The following is a 25,364-nucleotide window of genomic DNA, read 5'->3' as shown; positions in this document are numbered from 1 at the left end:
CCTTTTCTTAATCTTTCTTCTAAGATATGTCGTAAGGTTAGTATTGCCTCACGTGTTCCAACATTTCTACGGAATCCAAACTGATCTTCCCCGAGGTCGGCTTCTACTAGTTTTTCCATTCGTCTGTAAAGAATTCGCGTTAGTATTTTGCAGCTGTGACTTATTAAACTGATAGTTCGGTAATTTTCACATCTGTCAACACCTGCTTTCTTTGGGATTGGAATTATTATATTCTTCTTGAAGTCTGTGGGTATTTCGCCTGTCTCATACATCTTGCTCACCAGATGGTAGAGTTTTGTCATGACTGGCTCTCCCAAGGCCATCAGTAGTTCTAATGGAATGTTGTCTACTCCCGGGGCCTTGTTTCGACTCAGGTCTTTCAGTGCTCTGTCAAACTCTTCACGCTGTATCTTATCTCCCATTTCATCTTCATTTACATCCTCTTCCATTTCCATAATATTGTCCTCAAGTACATCGCCCTTGTATAGACCCTCTATATACTCCTTCCACCTTTCTGCCTTCCCTTCTTTCCTTAGAACTGGGTTGCCATCTGAGCTCTTGATATTCATACAAGTGGTTCTCTTCTCTCCAAAGGTATCTTTAATTTTCCTGTAGGCAGTATCTATCTTACCCCTAGTGAGACAAGCCTCTACATCCTGCTTAGCCATTTTGCACTTCCTGTCGATCTCATTTTTGAGATGTTTGTATTCCTTTTTGCCTGCTTCATTTATGCATTTTTATATTTTCCCCCTTCATCAATTAAATTCAATATTTCTTCTGTTACCCAAGGATTTCTATTAGCCCTCGTCTTTTTATTTACTTGATCCCCTGCTGCCTTCACTACTTCATCCCTCAGAGCTACCCATTCTTCTTCTACTGTATTTCTTTCTCCCATTCCTGTCAATTGTTCCCTTATGCTCTCCCTAAAACTCTCTACAACCTCTGGTTCTTTCAGTTTATCCAGGTCCCATCTCCTTAAATTCCCACCTTTTTGCAGTTTCTTCAGTTTCAATCTGCAGTTCATAACCAATAGATTGTGGTCAGAATCCACATCTGCCCCTGGATATGTCTTACAATTTAAAACCTGGTTCCTAAATCTCTGTCTTACCATTATATAATCTATCTGATACCTTTTAGTATCTCCAGGATTCTTCCAGGTATACAACCTTCTTTTATGATTCTTGAACCAAGTGTTAGCTATGATTAAGTTATGCTCTGTGCAAAATTCTACAAGGCGGCTTCCTCTTTCATTTCTTTCCCCCAACCCATATTCACCTACTATGTTTTCTTCTCTCCCTTTTCCTACTGACGAATTCTAGTCACCCATGACTATTAAATTTTCGTCTCCCTTCACTACCTCAATAATTTCTTTTATCTCGTCATACATTTCATCAATTTCTTCATCATCTGCAGAGCTAGTTGGCATATAAACTTGTACTACTGTAGTAGGCAAGGGCTTTGTGTCTATCTTGGCCACTATAATGCGTTCACTATGCTGTTTGTAGTAGCTAACCCGCACTCCTATTTGTTTATTCTTTATTAAACCTACTCCTGCATTACCCCTATTTGATTTTGTATTTATAACCCTGTAATCACCTGACCAAAAGTCTTGTTCCTCCTGCCACTTCACTAATTCCCACTATATCTAACTTTAACCTATCCGTTTCCCTTTTTAAATTTTCTAACCTACCTGCCTGATTAAGGGATCTGACATTCCACGCTCCGATCCGTAGAATGCCAGTTTTCTTTCTCCTGATAACGACGTCCTCTTGAGTAGTCCCCGCCCGGAGATCCGAATGGGGGACTATTTTACCTCCGGAATATTTTACCCAAGAGGACGCCATCATCATTTAATCATACAGTAAAGCTGCATGTCCTCGGGAAAAATTACGGCTGTAGTTTCCCCTTGCTTTCAGCCGTTCGCAGTACCAGCACAGCAAGGCCGTTTTGGTTAATGTTACAAGGCCAGATCAGTCAATCATCCAGACTGTTGCCCCTGCAACTACTGAAAAGGCTGACCGAGCGAGGTGGCGCAGTGGTTAGCACACTGGACTCGCATTCTGGAGGACGACGGTTCAATCCCGTCTCCAGCCATCCTGATTTAGGTTTTCCGTGATTTCCCTAAATCGTTTCAGGCAAATGCGGGGATGGTTCCTTTGAAAGGGCACGGCCGATTTCCTTCCCCATCCCTCCCTAACCCGAGCTTGCGCTCCGTCTCTAATGACCTCGTTGTCGACGAGACGTTAAAACAACACTAACCTAACCTAAAACTGAAAAGGCTGCTGCCCCTCTTCAGGAACCACATGTTTGTCTGGCCTCTCAACAGATACCCCTCCGTTGTGGTTGCACCTACGGTACGGCCATCTGTATCGCTGAGGCACGCAAGCCTCCCCACCAACGGCAAGGTCCATGGTTCATGGGGGGGGGGGGGGGGACTTTGTATATTTATAGTGATGAATTCCGTGAGTCACTTTTGCCACTCTTAGTGGCATAGCGTCACGTTTTTGTAACTGGTCATGTCAATCTGCCAAGTGTAGCGTGCTGGCTGTCGGGAACTTTGTGACTTAACACAGGGCTTCCCAGGAGGAATGATCATTTTTCAGGTGTCCGACAGGAGCGATCATTCGAAGCAAAGAAGTCTAGTGAACGTGGGCTCTACATTGTGTACATAAAGAGCTATATGAACTATTTCATCTTCGGTATTAAAAAAAAAATCTCTACTACTGCAAACTCCTTGCTTTCCATATTTTGAGAGGAGATAGTATGGACCAAAACAAGAAAAAATTGTCAAGTAAACATGGGCTCTAAAATTCATATCTTTCGAGCTATGAGCACTTGTTCAGTAGACGAGATTTGTTTGACGGTAGAGAGGATGGACAAGTGCTCATAGCTCTTAAGGCATCTGCTTTAGAGTCCATGTTTACGGGACTTTTTTTCTTGTTTTGGTCCATGCTACCACCTCTCTTAATATGGAAAGCAAACAGATTGCAGTAGAAGAGATTTGTTTTACAGCACTGAAGATGGAGAAGTGCTTATAGCTCTTAAGTTATGCATCTTAGAGCCTACATTTACTAGACCTTTTCGCTTCGAATTATCTTTCCTGTCATAACGCTAAATAGTGATTCCCTCTGGGACACCTTGTATGCGTACCCCTACCTGGAGAAGTCTGACCTACGGTTCACGGCGGCAGCGTGTTTGAGACACCGCAGTGAATGGACTGTACAGGTAGCAGGTAGCTGGGGAGCGGAGTCATTGTGTAGCTGTGCTGCAGATCGTGTATTCAGTAAACGTAATCTCCTTGAGCAGCGCGTCCCCTTGCACGATATTCTGGGAAACTGAATGAACGATTTCAGGAGCCACAGACCTGTAAGGGATTATCTGCATACAACTAAGTACGAGGGACAGTCAAATGAAAACGTAACACCCGACACAATGGGACCATGGAATGGTTCCATTCAAAAGTAATCAACCCACGCGTCAAGACATTTGTCCCACTGGAAGACGAGACAATCAGCTTCTGTTTCGCAGAACGCGATCGCTCGCTGTAGGATCCACAACTGCACTCATTCTTTTCCCACTGAAACCGACGTCCATGTACATCTTGCCCAAGATGTGAAAATTAGACGGTGAAAGATTCGGGCTGTATGGAGGATGTTGCAGTGTTTCCCAACCAAATTGCCGAAGCATACCCTTCGTCCGATTGACAGTGTGCGGGTGCAACAGGATGATTCCCCTGCTCGTCGATTTCCTCGAGCGTAGAACCACAGTTAATGCGGAGCTCTATGAAGACACTTTGCAGAAACTGCGAAGCGCCATAAAGTCAAAACGCCCAGGGAGACTCTCGCGCCGCATCATCCTGTTGTGCGATAATGTCAGCCCCCACTGCCAATCGGACGAAGGCTACGCCTCAGCGATTTGGTTGGGAAACACTGCAACATTCTCCATACAGCCAGGACCTTTCACCATGTGATTCTGAGATCTTTGGCGACCCGAAGAAAGACATGCGTGGACGTCGGTTTCAGTTTGACGAGAAAGTTCGAGAGTGGGCGATGTGGATCCGTCAGCTGCTGTCTGCGATCTGTGAAAGAGGAGTTGATCATCTCGCCCCCTAGTGAGATAAATAATGCGTGTGGGGATTACCTTCGAATGGAACGGTTCCACAGTCTCGTTGTGGCGGGTGTTCGGTTTCCATATGACTGCCCCTTCTATGCACCCATCAAGAAGATTGTAGGTTAAAATTCAGCGAATAAAGTACCTTATTCGAGTAATACACAGGGGATCCATGACTTTTTTAGTCAATTTTCGAAAACTACGGTATGAACCATAACGGAAACAACTTGTGATGATTAAAATTACTACTTGAAACTGTTCGAGATAATAAATCAAAATGCATATGCAACTTCTTCGATTCAGGAAAAATTGGCAATAATCTGTGCATTTGCTGTCGCGTCGCTTTGACCGGGAGCTAGGAACATAATGATATTAATATTTCGTAACTCTGTGAAAGGACGAATACTGTACATTGTTAGAATCTACAATGGACCACTCATACTTTACTACCTGGTGGTAATCCGTTGAATAAATATTGCCGGCCGAAGTGGCCGTGCGGTTAAAGGCGCTGCAGTCTGGAACCACAAGACCGCTACGGTCGCAGGTTCGAATCCTGCCTCGGGCATGGATGTTTGTGATGTCCTTAGGTTAGTTAGGTTTAACTAGTTCTAAGTTCTAGGGGACTAATGACCTCAGCAGTTGAGTCCCATAGTGCTCAGAGCCATTTGAACCATTTTGAATAAATATTACTACACCCCAGTTAAATTAATGAAGTTAATCTGTGAACTGGGACTTCTTCACCTAAGCGCAGGTTCGATTTTACATAAGAGACTAATAATTACAAGTTATTCCGAAAGTTAATCTCAGAATGGAATACGCAGTACACTGTGAAATCTACCATCAAGTTTCTCAAACATGTTTCTTCTGTTAGAAAGTAAGACATAAATATTTACTGCAATCATGTACGCTGACATCAGAAATTACTTTAGTTATATTTTTTATTCCTCAGTGAGAATAAGTTTCACAATACTGTACATGGCTTTACAATTGGTTCGTAGCAACTGCTAAGCATAAATCACCAATCGTTTACGTCCGCAAGAGAAATATGCGAGTACAACAGACAACTCGAAAAGAGAGTGCATTTTCAATACTTTTTGTCGAACCCAAGTTTTCTCCAATGATGTTAGCAAGTAGCAAGGTATACTGCATGGAACCCTAGATTTCTTCACATGCAGGTAACTGATCAGCAGTTAAAACATTTACGAAAAATAAGCGCTCTGAACTGGGACACCACAAATCACTGCGAACTTTCCTTCTTCAACAGGTAATAATGTGTCGCAGTTCGAAATAATCATTTTGTGGTGGGCTCGTTGTAAACATGGATTCCCTAGAAGGAAAGAGTTTTTAGTTTGCAAGGGGACCATGCGAACTGCCTCTCAACGATTTGATTTGTATTGGCAGGGTGCGTAGGGCACGCCTAAGACTTCAAACTTTTAAATAGGAAGACGCAACTCTCATCCTTATCGAGAAAATCGAATTTGGAGATTTTATATGTACTTATATACTTTGTGTGGTAGCTAATATGCAGGGAGTCCGCAGCCATTCGAGTATGCGCTTAGTCTCATAAGCCTGAGGTCTCTAGGTCTAATCTCATTGCCGTTATTAATTATATTTGTGAGTTATCCACACTAATGGTCGTTGCTATGCTTCGATATGTGTGGTTCGCCACGAAAATGTGGGACGACTGAGAACCGTTTATGAATGTAAACCAAGTTTGTCTTGCAATAGACACATGGACATGCAAAAATCCAGCGTTCATTACATCTGCTGTATGTCGCGATGGCTACTGGTTTCCGTCTTGTTATGACCAGTACCATCAAGATTCGTGCAGTACTGCATACTTTGAACATTATACTTCTCACAAATGTAGATACAAAAATACAAATAAAATTACTGCACTGATATGATTGACAGTTATCGTGTATCCTGTTTTCATGTACAATCTCCATAAGAAAAGAAGCTTTTCCTCTCTTTTTCGTGTTAAAGATCACGAAAAGAATAAATTGATGACTAAATATTGATACTTTGCATGGTCATAATAAGCCTGTTGTTAGAATTACGTGAGAATAGAAAAAACTACGAGCAGCGAGATTCGATCCCGAGACCTCACGTTTATCAAACTAAATGCTTACTCGCTCAGCAGCGACCGCTGTTTTTTTTAAGATATTTATTTAGCTTTTAACAGTTTCACATAATAGTAGAAAAGAGACTCATTTTCAGAATAAGTATATACATTACAAGACATTCATATTTCTATCTTTTGTAAGGAAATCTGCAAGAGAAACTCTCCATTGAGTTATTTCTTATATGACAGTTTTGCAGAATTCACATTACACTAGCAGCCCTACAAAGCATAAATCGTAAGTACGCCTATAATTTTCAAACTCGATTTTCTAAAAAACGGTAGAGTTGTGTCTTCCTGTTTACGTTATGTTAAAGTTGTAGTCGTGCCTTACACGCCCTATCAGTACGAATCAGGTCGGCGAGAGGAAATGCGTACGGTCCCCCTGTTAGTGTCGCACCAACAGCTGTGAGAGATCGCCCTTGGCCGTCGCCTGCTGCTTCCATTGCCCCGCCCTGCCGACTTCTCCGTCTGTCTCAGTAGGCTGTTTACAGAGGGGCGCTACGCAGCAGTCTAGTTTACGGCGCGAGGAAATTGCGGGACGTGTCTGGTTAAGGCAGGGCCCGCTGCCCGCTGCCCGCTGCCAGCACTGCAAGTGTAGTAACGGACGCGCGGGCGTAATTAGCTTTAATCCCGGCAATCGGCCATGTCGACATCTGCAGAGCCACTCGGCAAATCACAGCGACGCCAGTGCAGCCCCTGCACTCCGTCGCATTTTGTTTCGCTCTGGCGTAAGCGGTTCGTTGTTGGACTGTGTGACAGTTACTCGAATTCACGACTGTAATTAGGATGTGCCGATACCCCTGACGTGAGTTCTGCCCTGCGCTCGCTGTTTCTGTTCTAGAAAACAAGTAAGTACAGAATACTTAGCTTTGTTCTCGATGGTCACGTTGAAGTAGAGACTGCCCAGTCGGAATCTCCGGCTCACAGCCTCAGCCTTGCAGTAATTTGCATGATGGGCTTAACTGCTATAAATAAAAGAACTAGCTGTTGGTTTTGATAATCGTTATTATTTATTTAAGTTTCTTGTAACTCATATTTTCTTTAGAACCGTTAAAGTTGCAACATAAGTACAACAATGCGCAACAATACAGCATGACGAGGATCTATAAAAATGTCTCTCTCGTAACACATCTCGACATCGACTTCCCCTCCTGTTTCTTGTGTCAAACCAAGTCGCACTTTGTCCAAAATCAATATAACTTTCACACTTTAATTTGCTTATGCAGATTAACAATAATCTTTCAAATTTATGGTAAATATTAAACATATATTGATAATTATCAGACAGTATCTCTGCTTCTTCATAACAATCAATAGCTATAAAAATATAATTTAGTATTCCTGTTGAAGGAATTTGGTCTCGGTGAGGGTTGTGATGCTCGCAAAATTCAATGTTATAAAAATCCAAAAAGGGTGCTAGTATCACTACTTATGAAAATTAGATGTGTTTCGTTATTTCGATTTAACACAGTTTACTTCTTAATATATGGATATCTCAACAGATTCTACACGCTCTAAAATTCGTTGTGTTTACTCCTTACTCTGAGCTTTCCAATGAGCTAAAAGTTATCGAAAGGTAATGACTTTCTATAGTAAGCAACTCCTGAAGCAAAATGATTCGTCAGATTAGGTGTCAATTGTATTCTTTAAAGGTTTAGTCGCTGTTTTCGCTTTTACATTTTTACACCTGCTGTCATTGTCGATGTAAATGAAGTAACTGCCATAATTTAGTTGCTTGCCAAAAATATTATTTTTGGGTATGTAAATGTCGCAAACATGGTTGTAATTAGAGTTCGTCAGAAAATTTTCCTTTCTTTATCAAACCGTGAGGATATAAACTGAACATTATAAAACTATATATATATATATATATATATATATATATATATATATATATATATATATACTCGTACATGTCAAGGATAGTATTCTCATGTGTATTTCTTAATTTACGAATTTTATTTGTCGACATTTGAGCGTGAGAACTGCTATTGCCGTACCCAATACACGGCAAATACGAGTACTACTGTACTGTCCGACACACGTTTTAGAACGTTATAATTGTCACACGAGCGCTTCAAATCTCCCTTGGAAACGGTAAATGAAAGGAATTCATGAAGGCCACTGTCGTATGACATTATTTCTGGTGATTCTGAATTCTGTAACTACTGTAAACCAGTGCGATTTCACGTGTTAATATACGAGTGAGTGCTGGATCCACCTATGTCGGAATCCTTGTAAGCTACAATATCATACATTCACACGCTATTCATTAACTTTCACATTTGAAACCAACCTACATTGACCTCTGTATCTATACTCCGCCAACTATTACGGTGTGTGGCGGAAGGTACTTCTTATACCTCCTTCATTTCGCTCCTTAATTGTTCAGTTCATGTATGGTATGTGGGATGAACGACTGTTGTTAAACCTTCCATGACGTCTAATTTCTCTGAATCCCTGTCGTGTCTATCCGCGAGACGTACATGGGAGGAAGCAGAATCTTGCTATATTCGTATAGCAACAAACGCTCTACAAAGTTCAAAGTAAACCTCTTCGTCTTGCACTACTAACTCTCTTGTAGCGTCTACCATTAGGGTTTGATGAGCATCACTGTGACGCGTTCATTCTTGTTAAAAGAACCCTGATAAGGGTTCTGTAGTAACAAAATGTTGGTAACTAACACTCTGTATCTTGCAAGAGCGCACAAGAGTTACAATGCCGGACGGGAATTTTATAGAGCTGGAGTCCCATCAGAACCGCGCTTGCATGATGACCATCAGAGAAAGTTCTGCTGCCAGTCTGGGAAAGGTTTAGTTGCTACCGAGGATTCATGTGGTGGAACCGCGGTAATGTCCATAGGCCTGCATTTGACATTTATTAGTGAGATCTCATCCAGGAGATTCTACACGGAGCGCTTTTGAGTAGTTCAAATGGGTCTGAGCACTATGGGACTTAACTTCTGAGGTTATCAGTCCCCTAGAACTTAGAACTACTTAAGCCTAACTAACCTAAGGACATCATACAAATCCATACTCGAGGCAGGATTTGAACCTGCAACAGTAGTGGTCGCGCGGTTCCAGACTGTAGCGCCTAGAACCGCTCGGCCAATCCGGCCGGCTTTTGAGTAGTAATTGCATTCGAATTAAATGAGAAACTTTTCCCTCCTGGTTCAAATGGTTCGAATGGCTCTAAGCACTATGGGACTTAACATCTGAGGTCATCAGTCCCCTAGACTTAGAACTACTTAAACGTAACTAACCTAAGGACATCACAAACATCTATAACCGAGGCAGGGTTCGAACCTGCGACCGTAGCAGCCGCCCAGTGCCTTCAAATACCACCAGCAAGACTCATTTTCTCTTTCTCACTATGCACAAAGTACTAGAACTACAGAGAAAAAACGAAGAGAACATTTTAGTATGGAGTTTAATGTAGTTAAATTTTGTACTGGAATAAGTTTCCGCTGCAGGCCGTAATTTTCGAATTATTCGAGAAAAACCTACAGAAGCGACTTTCAAACGCGTTTTTCTTGAATAATTCGAGAACAGTGGCCACCAGCGAAAACTTATCACAATACCGAATTTAACTACATTACATTTCTACAGGAATTTTCTGTTCTTTTTTTCTGTAGTAAAATTAGTTGGCACGTAGCGTGCGAGACAATATTAATCTCTCGTGCGTGGTTTTTGAAGGTGTTGTGCGTTGCACAAGATTCAGAGGTAGAGGCAGTCGAATCACCCTGTATACAAACACTCTAACATAACTGCAATGTAAAAGCTAGCCTTCTGAGAGCTTCATATAACATATTTGTTGTTCACATCTACCTTCCTTCTTTCTTAACCGGCCACCAACTTCGACATTTTTTAGTGTCATCCAGCAGCCTAATTCTCTTTCTTCCTCTTGCTCGTATCCACAGACTCTCTACGACTCTAATTCGCTGAGGTAATTTCTTCACAGTACACGTCTGAATGAAGATGATTTCTTCATTCTTACCATTTGCACTATTTTTTCTTCTAAGTTATGTGCACTTCTGCATTCAACATTCTACCAGTTCGTTTAAAATATTAACGATAATATTTACACTCTCTGATCTTCAGCGCTTAACAATGAACAATTTAAATAGGAGTTTACAAAGGTAGAATCTATTTCAGGTTATTATATAATTTTTTGCGGCAACAGCTTTGCCGCAGTGGATACACCGGTTCCCGTGAGATCACCGCAGTTAAGCGCTGTCGGGCGTGGTCGGCATTTGGATGGGTGACCATCCAGGCCGCCATGCGCTGTTGCCATTCTTCGGGCTGCACTCAGCCTCGTGATGCTAATTGAGGAGCTACTCGACCGAATAGTAGCGGCTCCGGTCGAGAATACCATCTTACGACCGGGAGAGCGGTGTGCTGACCCCACGCCCCTCCTATCCGCATCCTCTGCCGAGGATGACACGGCGGTCGGATGGTCCAAGTAGGCCACTCGTGGCCTGAAGAGGATTTCTTTTGATAGCCCAATACGCTACTAATGTATTTAAATTCAGACTGTTCGTTCATTAATTTATCTGGTCTCATCGTCTTCCGTTCAAATATCTCACATTTCACTGTCTAAGGCGCAACATGCAGGATTTACAGAGCATTTTCTTTCCACCATTGTCATGTTGGAATTCCACGAATCAATCATGTCTAGCAGGAGCTGACACTAGTCGAACTATGAACTGGTTGCCGTCCTCTATTTAGTCTTTGTTCTGATTTACATACGGTGATTCTGTGATGATGTTACAGACTTCCAGGGATGATGGAAGAGTACATGTATCAACTTGAGGTAAGGGACCCTGATCTGAAAAAGACAGAGTCGAAAGTTATAAATGAAGATCGTTTTGATATCTGTGGCAATGGATCTGTTCTATTGCAAGCTCTTTGCTTTCCGTATTTTGAGAAGAGGTAATGTAGATCAAACGTAGTAAGCACGGGCTCTAAAATTCGTGCCTTAAGAGCTACGAGCACTTGTTTTGTAGAAGAGATGTGTTTCACAGTAGCAAAGATGAACAAGTGCTCGTAGTAGAGGCCATATTTACTGGACATGTTTTGTTGGTTTTGTCCGTACCACAATATGAAAAGAAAAGAGCTTGCAGTAGAATAGGTCCAGTGTCAGAGGCATCAGAATGATTTTCACTTATAGCTTTCGTTTCAGTCTTTTCCGGACCAGGGTCCCTTGACTCAAATTGATATACGAGGGTAATCCCAAAAGTAAGGTCTCCTATTTTTTATAAGTACATAGACCTGTTTATTTCTACAATGGTTTACATCACTTTGCAGCTTGAACATTTAGCCATTTTTCGACATAATCACCATTTCTGTCGATGCATTTTTGTAGACGTTGTGGCAGTTTTTGTATGCCCATATCATACCAGCTCGCCGCCATGCTGTTCAGAAAGTTATGAACTGACGTAATTGTTGCTTGGTCTCAGGCGTAAAGTGGTATGCCCAGGTTTCGGCACCCGTGACAATTGAGTCCAGAAATTTGTCCTGTTCGGCTGCAAGGCGGTGAAGACATGCGCGGAAAGCATCAACTCGTTGCCGCATATGGTCCTCCGTCAGCTTGCGTGGCACCCATCTTGCGCACACCTCCCGGTAGTTTCCGTTAAAATTCTGTGAGCGGTGCTTCGAGAAACCTCAGGAACCAACGTGCAAAGATCATGCAGGATGATCCGCCGACCTTCACGCATGCTTTGCTCAACCTTCAACACTGTTTCCTAATAAATTGGCGGTCTCTCGCTCTTTTGTTCGTTGTGAATTTCGGTCCGATCAGCTGCAAACTCTCTACACCACTTACGAACATTTTTGACATCCATGCACGGCTTACCATACACTTCCGTCAATTGGCGATGGATTTCAATCGACGCAGTGCCTTTTGCGTTCAAAACCGAATAACTGCGCGCAATTCGCACTTGGCGGTAACATCTAACGGGAGCTCCATTCTCAACGGCTGCCAAGCCAAGACTTGAGCGCCTCAGCGCGGCGTGCGCATGTTTACACACAGCGCGTGAAGCACTCTTCGTAACAGTGTGACCAACTGCCACACAAACAGAGCTCTGTACTTATAAAAAAAATAGGAGCCCTTACTTTTGGGATTACCTTCGTATTTACTCTTCTCCGCCGTCTCTGGAAGTCTGTAGCATCATCACGGAGTTACACTGTAGAATCGACTAGTTCTGTGGAAGAGATACTGTGCTGTGTTTTCGTTTTGGACTCTGGAGAGTGGACAGTAAAGCGTGTGTTGTCTGTGTTGTGTTGGCAGACGTGGAGGAGGTGGACGCAGCGTCGGTGCGACTGCACGACAGCTCCGCCCAGAGGCCCACCATCGTGCGTCGCAGGTCAGTATGCCGCACTAGTGTACCCTAGTTAAGTACAACGTGTACAACTTTGCTTCCGCCGTTTGCCGATAGGTGGCCACAACGGTAAGTAGCAGTCGAAATAAACAGATCGCAGACGTCAGGCAGTTAGCTTGGACCTCGGTCCACATAACCTTATAGTCGATTTGTGTCTGCATCATAAAGTTGTTCTTGATTGAAAATATCAGTTTACGAGCCTAATTCTCGTCATTTGCGAGAGGTGTTACTGTTATGTTTCAATATGAAGAAAACAGCGACTGAGTCTCATCGAATGTTCTCAAGTACATATGGTAAGGACGCTATTAGTGAAAGGGTCATGGTGTCATGAGTGGTTTCAACGCTTCAAGAACTGTGTTTTTAACGTCGTAGACCGGCATAGTGGTGGAAGAGAGAACGTTTTCGAAGATGCAGAATTGGAGACATTGCTGAGTGAACAATCGCGTCAAACTCAAGAAGAATTGGCATGATTAGTGGGAGTGGCAGAGCAAGCCATTTCAAAACGTCTCAAGGTTATGATTCAAAAAGAAGGAACTTGGGTCCCGTGTGAACTGAAACCAAGATACGTTGGACGGCGTTTGTGTGTCTGTGAACTTTTGCTTCAGAGGCAAAAAGGGAAGGGATTTCTGCATCGCATTGTGACCGGGGATGAAAAATGGGTTCATTACCATAACCCTAAAAGCAAAAGATCATGGGAATATCCCGGCCATGCTTCCACGTCGACGGCCAAATCGAATATTCACGTCTCCAAGATCATGCTCTGCATTTGGTGGGAACAGCTCGGCGTCGTGTACTATGAGGTGTTAAAACCAAGTAAAACAATCACAGGTGCTCGTTATCGAACGCAATTAATGCGTTTGAGCAGAGCATTAAAAGACAAACGGCCGCAATACAGCGAGAGGCACGATAAAGTGATTTTGCAGCACGACAACGCTCGACCCCACGTTGCAAAAGAGGTCAAAACGTACATGGAAACTTCAAAACGGGAAGTCCTACCTCACCCGCCGTATTCTCCAGACATTGCTCCCTCTGATTATCACCTGTTAAGATCAATGTCGCATGGCCTGGCTGACCAACACTTCCGACCTCATGAAGAAGTCACAAATTGGATCGATTCGTGGATCGCTTCAAAAGATGAACAATTTTTTCGACGCGGGGTTCCTACGCTGCCCGAAATATGGGATAAAGTAGTGGCCAGCGATGGAAAATACTTTTAATGATGCATGTGTAACCAATTAGTTTCTTTAAAGCCTCAAATGTTGGGGAAAAAACGGCGGAAACAAAGTTGTACACCTTGTAACTTAGGCCATATGTTACAGCTTTTATCGTTGACAGGACTTTTTGGTACATAATTTGAGAAGCAACACAACATTTTCACGTTTTCAACTTTCTTTGCAAATACTGATATCATGCTGCAGTCCACGCGCACTTTTCTATAAGGCTATGCTGGAGGGAGGAGAGGGGGTGGGGAAGGGGGCATTTGTCTACGGCAGTTGTCAAAGTGTGACCTGATTCAAATATTCGTGCAGCCTGCGGTCAACCTGTTTTGTAATAATATGCACTAGCAACTAACAGCTGAATCCAAGTACATCAACCAACGTTAAAGGCTTCCTGAGGGTATAGTTTTCCAGCTCATAACAAAAAAAAAAAAAAAAATACTTACAGAGTCAATAATATTTCAGGACGTGCTTCATTGTAAATGACGTTTCTGAAGTCGGCCGTGAGCTAAATAAAGTTGATCGCTTACCTCAGGAGCAGAGGGTAAGTAGTGCGGCCACTGCGGAGGTTGTGGGAGGAGGAACCATTTATTGTTTGTCTACCAGTATTGCCAACTCACCGGCGTGGGCGACTCAAGCCAATCAGCTGCTATGGTATAAATTTTGACGCAGAAGTAATATGGATTCTTGAATGCACATTACAGAGATGGTCGTCTCCAAATGCGGAACGTAATTGCAGCAAGGAATATGATATTAAATTAAGACTATTATGATAAACCACAATGAGTAGAAGAAAAATGGCATTCAAAACATTTAACAAACAATTACTGCTATTTTATTAATCGATGATTTATCCGCTCACACAGTCAGCGAAACACTTCGGTAGACAATTAAGCCAGGTTCACACACGCAACTAATGTGGCGCCACAGCTTGTGACTTCCCGTAGTTGCATAGTCAGTTATTGTTCACACCGGACACCACAAGTTCTACGTAGTTGCACAGTTTTCACTATGGCGGCACCCGAAATCGTATGGGCCCGTATTAATGATACAGTGTAGGCTGAGGCATTACAGCTGTGACAGGAGTTAAATATAAGGAAGAGGAAACCCCAAATGTTGAATCCGAAAATATTTTCGCACAGGGATAAATCAGGGACCACAAACACATTTTTAAAAGAAATAACACTCGGAGACGAAAATGCTGCCTGCAGTTGCAAACTAACCAACAGCTGGCATGTAAATGTCATCTTCAGAGATGCTACTCTTGCATGATTTTAGAATCTTATTGTATTCGCTTCTTTGGTTATGCGTATTAAGTTTATTTATTTATTCGTCCAAAAATCTTTTAAGATTTTGGAGCATGCCATTTGTTTGCACGCACACACACGCACACAAACACACACACACAATGCTGCAGAAAATCAGACATAGGTTGCCGTTCTTGTAGTTCCAGAAGCTGTGAAAGTGTATCTGTCGACCATTGTTTACACTTTTTTCAAACAAAAATGAAAACATACTGAGATCGAATGGAGTACAGCAGCAGTTGTCCACGATAACTGCGACAAAATGCTTGTGTTTCGAAACACTACCACCAGGGACCAGTAGTGGAAAGAAAGCGGTCCAACAAAGTACAACCAGGCTGAACTTTTTGTACAATGACAAAAGTGGCGTCTATTAAGTTGCGTCACTAAAAACTGCGAGTTCAGACATGCAACTGCAGTATGCCACTTGGCTGGCGACACATTTGTTGCGTTTGTGAACCCAGCTTTACAGTATCACTGAGGGCGGTAGCAACCTGAAACAGAGAACAGTCGACACGAAGTGTTCCGAATGGTGCTGATGGTCAGTATTGGGGGTCGTCGGGTTACTCGTCGCGCACTTACTATAGCTAGTCTACTGAGGGCTCATAAAATACTAAGTCATGTAGGTCACCAGATAATAATAAGATCGGTACATACACAGCCCGAGGTGCCATCCCACAATGTCAGTATTGGTTTTTCTGCAAAAATGTTTGACACCCACTGGCGTACAGCCTTGTTTCATGACCCGCCACGCCTTCCTCTCCTGTGCCAATTTCTTTATCTCAGATTAACACCTCCAATGAACGTTCTCAATTACTTGTTGTATATATTCCAATATCTACTGTCTCCTACAATGCTTGCGCTCCACTCCTCCCTCCGGTAGCATGGAAGTTTTTGACCGGGATATCGTACTTAACGCAGCATGCTGCTCCTTCTTCTAGTGCAGTGGTCCCCAACCTGGGGTAATTATCCCCTGAAGGGTAAAACGTAATTTCTGAGCGGTAAAAATAAAAAGGCTCAACTTTGTTTCGGCCACAAAACTAAATGTTTTTAAAAGATTGCCAGTATTATCACCATTTCGTAAGACCGTCATACTGATTTTTAATAGGGTACTATCATTAATGCATGGCACAATGTGGTGGAAGTTACAGCTTGTATGAATAATACCTCCTCACATACACTACACACATTCTTTCTTCCACGCCTCTATGACAGTAAAATTGAGACATATAAATCACATATGCTTAAATATCTCAGATCTGTAGGTAACACCCGAAATGGACCAGGAAGTGTTTCATCACTCACTTCGCCACAACAAACGAACAAATCGACAGCACAACCTAACAGTAACTATTTAACGGCTTCAACACTACTACAGTGCCTTGACTGCATTATAATAATAAAAATAATAATAATTATTATTATTATTATTATTATTATTATTATTATTATCATTACTGGCAGCGGTCAGACACAGCATTGTCAGGTTGAACTGTTCCAAGTTTCCAGCAACCAAGCGATTTTCACAGAGGAGACCCAAATACAGTACACAGATTTTAATTTGGTTGATTCCGAATGGGGATGCAGGGTGTGGGTGGAGCAAGTGTCACTGTGTCACTGGCAAGCTTCAAATGACTCTGAGCACTATGGGACTTAACATCTGAGGTCATCTGTTCCCTAGACTTAGAACTATTTAAACCTAACTAACCTAAGGACATCACACACATCAATGTCCGAGGCAGGATTCGAACCTGCGACCGTTGCGGTCGCGCGGTTCCAGACTGAAGCGCCTAGAACCGCTCGGTCACAGCGGCCGGCCACTAGTGAGACGAGTGGTTCCGAAGAAGCATGTTTTGTAACAAATGCCTATCCTCAATATGGAGAGTTAGCTTTATTTACTGAGAAGGATTTGTAGGTACCATTCACGACGCAGTTAGAATGGCTTAATGATTATTTTAAAAAAGTTAGATAGAAATAAGCAGCACCATTTTTCTCAATGACTCATTAGCTCGAGTTACAGTAAAACAACTACGAAAACTAAATATCACTCGTCTTTCGCCAATTTCAAAATGAAAGCGTTCAAAGAAAGCTCTTTTTCATTCTAAAGTTTAATTAGGCGCTTTTATTGATGATGATGATGATGATGATGATGGAGGGTAGGGGTGGGAGGAAGGTTGGTACAAGCTAATATCTGATTCCACTCAGGGGTAACGGTGTCAGAAACATTCTGAACCACTGTTCTAATGAGTGGTTTATATATATATATTCCTTTTTTCGTTAATTCTATAATTCTCGTTACTTATCTCACCTCGCTACATAATTTTCATCCTAGTTCTGCAGGAGGTCAGTTCCATATGTAGGAGGATAAGAGTGGAGAAACTTCAGGATAGGGGAATCAGGCACAAGTACATAACAGTGATCTCAGAAAGGTACCAGTTAGTTGAATGTAGTCAATTACAGTCATTGGAAAAGGAATGGACAAGGTACAGGGACACAGTACTAGAAGTGGCTAAAGAATGTCTTGGAACAGTAGTGTGTAAAGGTAGGATGAAGCAAACAGCTTGGTGGAATGACACAGTCAAGGCAGCCTGTAAAAGGAAAAAGAAGGCGTATCAAAAATGGCTACATACTAGAACTCAGGTAGACAGAGAAAGTTATGTTGAAGAAAGAAACAAAGCCAAACAGATAATTGCAGCATCCAAGAAGAAATCTTCGAAAGACTTTGGAAACAGGTTGGAGACTTTGGGTCAAGCTGCTGGAAAACCATTCTGGAGTGTAATTAGCAGTCTTCGAAAGGGAGGTAAGAAGGAAATGACAAGTATTTTGGACAGGTCAGGAAAACTGCTGGTGAATCCTGTGGATTCCTTGGGCAGATGGAGGGAATATTTTGAAGAGTTGCTCAATGTGGGTGAAAATACGATCAGTAATGTTTCAGATTTCGAGGTACAATGGGATAGGAATGATGATGGAAATAGGATCACATTTGAGGAAGTGGAGAAAATGGTCAATAGATTGCAGTGCAATAAAGCAGCTGGGGTGGATGAAATTAAGTCGGAACTCATCAAATATAGTGGAATGTCAGGTCTTAAATGGCTACACAGGATAATTGAATTGGCCTGGGAGTCGGGACAGGTTCCATCAAACTGGACAAAAGCAGTAATCACACCAATCTTTAAACATGGAAACAGAAAAGATTGTAACAACTACAGAGGTATCTCTTTAATCAGCGTTGTGGGTAAAATCTTCTCAGGTATTGTTGAAAGGAAAGTGCAAGTATTAGTTGAGAACCAATTGGATGAAAATCAGTGTGGGTTTAGGCCTCTTAGAGGTTGTCAGGACCAGATCTTTAGCTTACGGCAAATAATGGAGAAGTGTTATGAGTGGAACAGGGAATTGTATCTGTGCTTTATAGATCTAGAAAAGGCATATGACCGGTTTCCTAGGAGGAAGTTATTGTCTGTTCTACGAGATTATGGAATAGGAGGCAAACTTTTGCAAGCAATTAAAGGTCTTTACATGGATAGTCAGGCAGCAGTTAGAGTTGACGGTAAATTGAGTTCATGGTTCAGAGTAGTTTCAGGGGTAAGACAAGGCTGCAACCTGTCTCCACTGCTGTTCATATTATTTATGGATCATATGTCGAAAACAATAGACTGGCTGGGTGAGATTAAGATATGTGAACACAAAATAAGCAGTCTTGCATATGCGGATGACTTAGTTGTGATGGCAGATTCGATTGAAAGTTTGCAAAGTTATATTTCAGAGCTAGATCAGAAATGTAAGGACTATGGTATGAAGATTAGGATCTCCAAAACGAAAGTAATGTCAGTGGGAAAGAGATATAAACGGATTGAGTGCCAAATAGGAGGAACAAAGTTAGAACAGGTGGACGGTTTCAAGTACTTAGGATGCATATTCTCACAGGATGGCAACATAGTGAAAGAACTGGAAGCGAGGTGTAGCAAAGCTAATGCAGTGAGCGCTCAGCTACGATCTACTTTCTTCTGCAAGAAGGAAGTCAGTACCAAGACTAAGTTATCTGTGCACCGTTCAATCTTTCGACCAACTTTGTTGTATGGGAGCGAAAGCTGGGTGGATTCAGGTTACCTTATCAACAAGGTTGAGGTTATGGATATGAAAGTAGCTAGGATGATTGCAGGTACTAGTAGATGGGAACAATGGCAGGAGGGTATCCACAATGAGGAAATCAAAGAAAAACTGGGAATGAACTCTATAGATGTAGCAGTCAGGACGAACAGGCTTAGATGGTGGGGTCATGTTACACGCATGGGAGAAGCAAGGTTACCCAAGAGACTCATGAGTTCAGCAGTAGAGGGTAGGAGGAGTCGGGGCAGACCAAGGAGAAGGTACCTGGATTCGGTTAAGAATGATTTTGAAGTAATAGGCTTAACATCATAAGAGGCACCAATGTTAGCACTGAATAGGGGATCATGGAGGAATTTTATAAGGGGGACTATGCTCCAGACTGAACGCTGAAAGGCATAATCAGTCTTAAATGATGATGATGATGATTCTGCAATACCGTATTTCAGAAGCTCCTGTTCTCTTTCTGCCAGCTTTCACAGGGACAATGTTTAAATTCTAATCGATGCTGTGGTCCAAAAGAACATTCTCAGAAATTTCTTTCTCGACTTAAGGGCTATGATACCAGTACACTCCTTTTGGCAACGAAATGCCCTCTTTGCCTCCGTTTATCTGCGTTGTATGTCCTCTTTCCTTCTTTCGTCGCGCGTTGCGTTTCTTCCAAAGCAGCAGAATTCATTCACTTATCGTTAATAACCTTTCACTTTGAATCTGCAGACATTTACACTGCTCTATGTACGTAGTACCGTCCTGGTTGGAGATCAGCCACTTATCAGTAGATGTGTACTACAGTAACGTCACTGTCTGCAAACGAGAGGGTTACCACTACAGTTACTGAAGGAAATTTGAGTATTTTTAGGTTCGAAGATATACAGGAAATGTAGGACACCGAGATACATTTTAAGCCGCATTTTTACGACGTTTAAATGGAATATCGTAGGTTAATATTCGTTTACATTCATGGTACAAAGCAAGGGCAAATGAGTCCGTCTTTCCCGAAAGTTTCTTCATAATTCTATTACCCATGGAATAAAACACTTATATGTGATCCTTAAAGCATGAGATCGTACATAGTCGATAACTTTTCCTACCTGATCAAATGCTGCTGTATAAACACTTTAAGTGACAGTGATACATCTGTAGACCACTGGAAGTACTATTGTTTACCATGTACAGATTTTTCTCCTGCGTTATTTGTATGAATATTTACGATCCCATGCCTCATGGCTGACATAGCGTTAAATAATAAATGATCAGTTTTATTCGTTACTATTCCCACGGAGTACACACTGAGAAGTATTTCATGGTTAACTGGGAAAAAATTGTCACTTAAAGGGTTAATTTATTCAAGTGCTTTAAATATTATCTGAGATTCCCTCGTTCTCCTGATAAAAATTAAGAATACTGCAAGGTTTATGGAAATTCAGAAAGGAGCGAACTAACAGAACACCCGTACCGAACAACTTGTGACAGTATAAAATCCCTTTTCCTCAATTCTGCACTGTTGTGGAAACAAGGCATTTGCGATTAGAGGAGTTAGGGACTGGAAGTAATAAGTAACAAGCCGTGGTCAATGAAGTGCTCTCATCAGAAACAAACTTTCTATCGCACACTTCAGTTGACCGAAGCCAATGAATACTGTTCTGTAGACCACCACCCGATGTCGCATGGCTGCTTTACCCGGCAGAACGACAGACAGTCTTTTGGCTTTCAGACTTTACTATGTAAGTATTGCGTATCATGTTGTAACTATGCGAAACGATTAAAAAGATTTATATGTAAGAGGATTTGCGCTCCTGTTTAGTGCGTGATGAAACGAATGTGAGCAAATTTTAAAATTTTGTCAAGTTTCTGTCTCCTTGCTAAATTTTTGAAGAAAAGGAGGGGAGATAACAAATGACCTATCATCCTGTCCAGTCTTCTTGTAAGTGTCTTCCACATACTCTTTTCCTCAACGATTTCATGGAGAACCTCTTTATTCCTTACCTCATCACTCCACCTAAACTTCAATATTGTTGAAACTTCTTCAATATTGTTCTTTAGAACCACACCTCAAATGCTTCTATTCTCTGCCGTTCCGGTTTTCCCAAAGTCCGTATTTCACTACCATGCAATACCGAGCTCCAAATGTACATTCTCAGAAATTTCTCTGTATGAAACTTAGGTTGAAATGAAAAATGAGTTCGTTTCATTTGTAAAAATACTGTACCTCTGCGACGGTACATACATGTTATTGCTGCGTAGTTCCTCTTCCTAACAGCAGTCCATACGCCAAAGCAGTTGCGTCTTCACCTGCAGTTACTCGCACTTTAGGTACTGCAGCTATAGACGGCTCTGTTTGAAAAGAATATCTCCATTTAGTCGTACGGTCGAGGCGGACACGTTTGTTCATTTTTCGATCCAACCTAAGTTCCACATAGAGAACTTTTATCACTAATAAGGAAAATTTTATTTTAGTGAGGTGGAGTATTTGGCCACACTTGTCTCACCCACCTGGCTGTTATGTGGGAAACTTGAGTTCATCGTTGACATACTATAGTGGTGTGAGGTTATATTTGCGCTGTGAAATATTGTTTTACCGTTTCTTAGAAATGAGCTCCCCTAAGTGATTGAACAAAAGACGTATTCTCTTATTTTGTTGTAGCCATGTAATTGTTAAGCAAAGATAGGACACTAATAATTTTGTGAAAAATGTCTCTTACACATATCTCGATATAAGGCTTATGATCAAGACAAAAGCTGGGCACTGCACAAGGTATGCCATCATATGTTGAGCGTCAGACTGTGGAGAAATGGGAATAGGAATGCGATGCCTTTTGCAATTTTCGTGGTTTGGAGGGAGCCGCAAAGTCATGTATATGACTGTTACTTTTTTTCGGTTAACGTTGAAGGTAATAACGCAAAAAGTAAGAAAGACGTATCTTTCGCCTTAAGGTCAGTTACGCACAGAGAATCTCTTCCTATTCCAACTCTACCTATCATTCTTGAAGATTTTCTGCAGGAGAGCAGCTCTGAAAGCGAATGCGACGATGGTGATGGTTACAAGCAGGAAGGAGATTCTCCACAAGAATTATTTAGTCGAAACGAATTACCTCGTGACTTGGATCTGTAAACAGATGCAGCCGAATTGCTTGGGTCAAGATTGAAACCAAAACATCTTCTACTACACGAAGCATCACTCTTGTGGTACAGAAACAGAGAAACTTAATTAGTAAAATTCCTTAAAAAAGAAGACCATATGGATTCTGGTGTGATATTGAGGGTTTACTGGATTTCTTTAACATCACTTAAGATCAAAGACAGTGGACGTTGTTTACAGACTCCTGAAAACCTAGCCTGAAAGATGTACTTTTAAATAATGGGAATTTTTTTGGCTCAATACTTATTTCGCCCAGTGTCAGAACGAACTTCATGCAGTGAAATCAGAGAAGTAAAATCAAATTGTCATGCATTTTTTGTGTTTTAGTAACAAATGTTAGCATTTTTAGTGAACATATACCACTGTGCACTTTAATGTATTGTGTACGTAGTGTTCTATACAAGGTTACAAAATAAGTTATTCATTTTCAGTGCAATTAAAAAATTCCCTATTAGAAAAGCATGTAATTTTAGTTAAAAGTTGTAATGACTTTCTGTACAAAATTCTGCAGTGATAAAAAAATGGATTTGAAATCAGAATGAAGAATTTTTTATCGTAACACCTTACAGTCACAAAAATCGTTCTGAAAGTTTTAAAATGCAGTAGAGTGTAATAATAAGAAACGTAAATGTTTTCATGTAATCCTCATTTTGTATTTGTATATTTCACTATTTTTTTGCAGCCAGTGAGGTTCTATTTGCATATCAATCCCTCAATCAATTTATTTCACCCGATACCTGTGCAATCATGAGTGCCAAAATACGACATTCGAACTTGGCGTTAGGAAGTCAGTTGCTTGCCACCCACGAGTTTAACATGCGAAAACAGAAATTAATAGTATTTGAGACTGAAAAGAAGGGAGAGATGTACCAAGTAAACGACACAGATGAGCAAGTTGATACATTTTTCAACTTGCTTCTCCCACATTTCACCGCCTAGGTCTGATTAATGATAGTCTACATATAAATGAGCTAAAACATAAAATCTGATGTTACGCAATAATATAGTAGAAAAAAATTGTCTTATATAGAATGGAATCCCTATAGAATTCGAGCAGTAGAGTTACGATACAAGAATTGCAGTACATTACTCACAAAAAATGCAAGTCCGACAACTCACTGATTTCAGTTAGATTACGTCCGCCCCCGGTAGCTGAGTGGTCAGCGCGACAGAATGTCGATCCTAAGGGCCCGGGTTCGATTCCCGGCTGGGTCGGAGATTTTCTCTGCTCAGGGACTGGGTGCTGTGTTGTCCTAATCATCATCATTTCATCCCCATCGACGAGCAAGTCGCCGAAGTGGCGTCAAATCGAAAGACTTGCTGCCGGCGAACGGTCTACCCGACGGGAGGCCCTAGTCATACGACATCCACATCTCTGGTTAGATTACATCATGATCAGAGAGATACCGAAATTAGATGCTGGATTGTAAAACGAACCCAGGAACAGATATAGACTCATATCACAATTTAATAATGATGAAGAGTAGACTGAAGCTAAAGTGACAAGTCAGGTAGAAAAACTGCGTGAGGAAATGGGATACGGAAGTACTAAGGAATGAAGAGATATGCTTGAAGTACTCTGAGGTTATAGACACTGCGATAGTGAATAGCTCAGAAGGCAGTTAAGTTGAAGAGGAATGGACATCTCTAAAAAGGGCAATCAGAAAAGTTGGAAAGAAAACCATAGGTACTGGGAAGGTAAACGCGAAGAAACCATGAATAACAGAAGAAATACATCAGTTGATCGACGAAAGAAGGAAGTACAAAAATGTTCAGGGAAATTCAGGAATACAGAAATAAATAAGTGCAGGGAAGCTAAGACGAAATGGCTGAATGAAAAATGCGAACAAATCGAAAAAGAAATGATTGTCGGAAGGACTGCCTCAGCGCACAGAAAAGTCAAAACAACTTCCTGTGAAATTAAAGCAAGGGCAAGAGGAGAGAGCGGATAGATGGAAAGACTACAATGAAGGCCTCTATGAGGGAGGGTCTTATCTGATGAAGTAGAGAAGAAAAAAAAACATGAGACAAGGGGAAAGAAGGGAATCCATTATTATAACCAAAATTTAGAAGAGCTTTGGAAAACTGAAGATCAAATAACGCAGAAGGGATAGATAACATTCCATTAGAATTCTAAAATCATTGGGGAAGTACATCGAACCGACTATTTACATTGGTGCTAGAATGTATCATAATGGAGATGGAGGTATACCATCAGACTTTCAGAAAAATATCATTCACACATTCCGAAGAACGCAAGAGCCGACAAGCGCAAGAATTGTCGCATAATCAGCTTAACAACTCATGCATGCAAGTTTCTAACAAGAATAATACACAGAAGAATGGAGAAGCAAATTGAAGATCTGTTCGATGAGGATCAGTTTGGCTTTAGTGAAAGTAAAGGCACCAGAAAGGCGGTTCTGTCGTTGCGGTTGACATTGGAAGCGAGACTGAAGATAAATCAAGGCATGTTCATAGGATTTGTCGTCCTGGAGAAAGCGTTCGACATGATGGGCAGCAGTCTGCGGTTGCTTGCTGATGATGCCTTGGTGGTTGTCGAAGTTCAGTGACTATAGGAAGATACAAGACGACCAGAAAAATTTCCATTTGGTATGATGAATGGCAGCTAGCCCTAAATGTGGATAAATGTGTTAACACGGATGAGTAGTAAGATCAAATCTGTAGTATTCGGATACAGTATTACTAGTGTCCTGCTTGACACATTCACGTCGCTTAAATATACGGGCGTAACGTTGCAAAACGATATGAGATGGATTGAGCATATGAGAACGGTGGCAGAGTAGGCAAATGGTCGACTTCGGTTTATTGGGAGGATTTTAGGAAAGAGTGGTTCACTTGCATAGAAGGCCCACATAGGACGCTGGTGCGACCTATTCTAGAGTATTGCTCGAGCTTTTGGAATCCGTAGCAGGTCGGATTGAAGGAAGACATCGAGGCAATTCAGACGCGGGCTGTTAGATTTGTTACC

The 25,364-nt window shown here is 41.6% G+C and overlaps 1 protein-coding gene and 1 pseudogene across 5 annotated transcripts in view; both read left to right on the top strand.

The window, feature by feature from the left end:
* Positions 1-25,364, top strand: part of LOC126259290 (FH1/FH2 domain-containing protein 3) — a 690,456-nt gene that overhangs the window by 30,935 nt on the left and 634,157 nt on the right. For all 5 annotated transcript variants that reach the window (XR_007546495.1, XM_049955939.1, XM_049955941.1 and 2 more), the window contains exon 5: positions 12,524-12,599. Coding sequence is in view for 4 of the 5 variants with exons in the window: in XM_049955939.1 (XP_049811896.1) it covers positions 12,524-12,599 (76 nt within the window). In the remaining variant the exon portion in view is untranslated. The remainder of the gene's footprint in view (positions 1-12,523; positions 12,600-25,364) is intronic.
* LOC126261490 (5S ribosomal RNA) lies at positions 10,410-10,527 on the top strand (annotated as a pseudogene).

This window comes from Schistocerca nitens, chromosome 5 (assembly GCF_023898315.1).
Source record: "Schistocerca nitens isolate TAMUIC-IGC-003100 chromosome 5, iqSchNite1.1, whole genome shotgun sequence".
Lineage (NCBI taxonomy): Eukaryota > Metazoa > Arthropoda > Insecta > Orthoptera > Acrididae > Schistocerca > Schistocerca nitens.
Note: the sequence above shows the minus strand (reverse complement) of the source record. Positions and strands in the feature narration are given on the sequence as shown.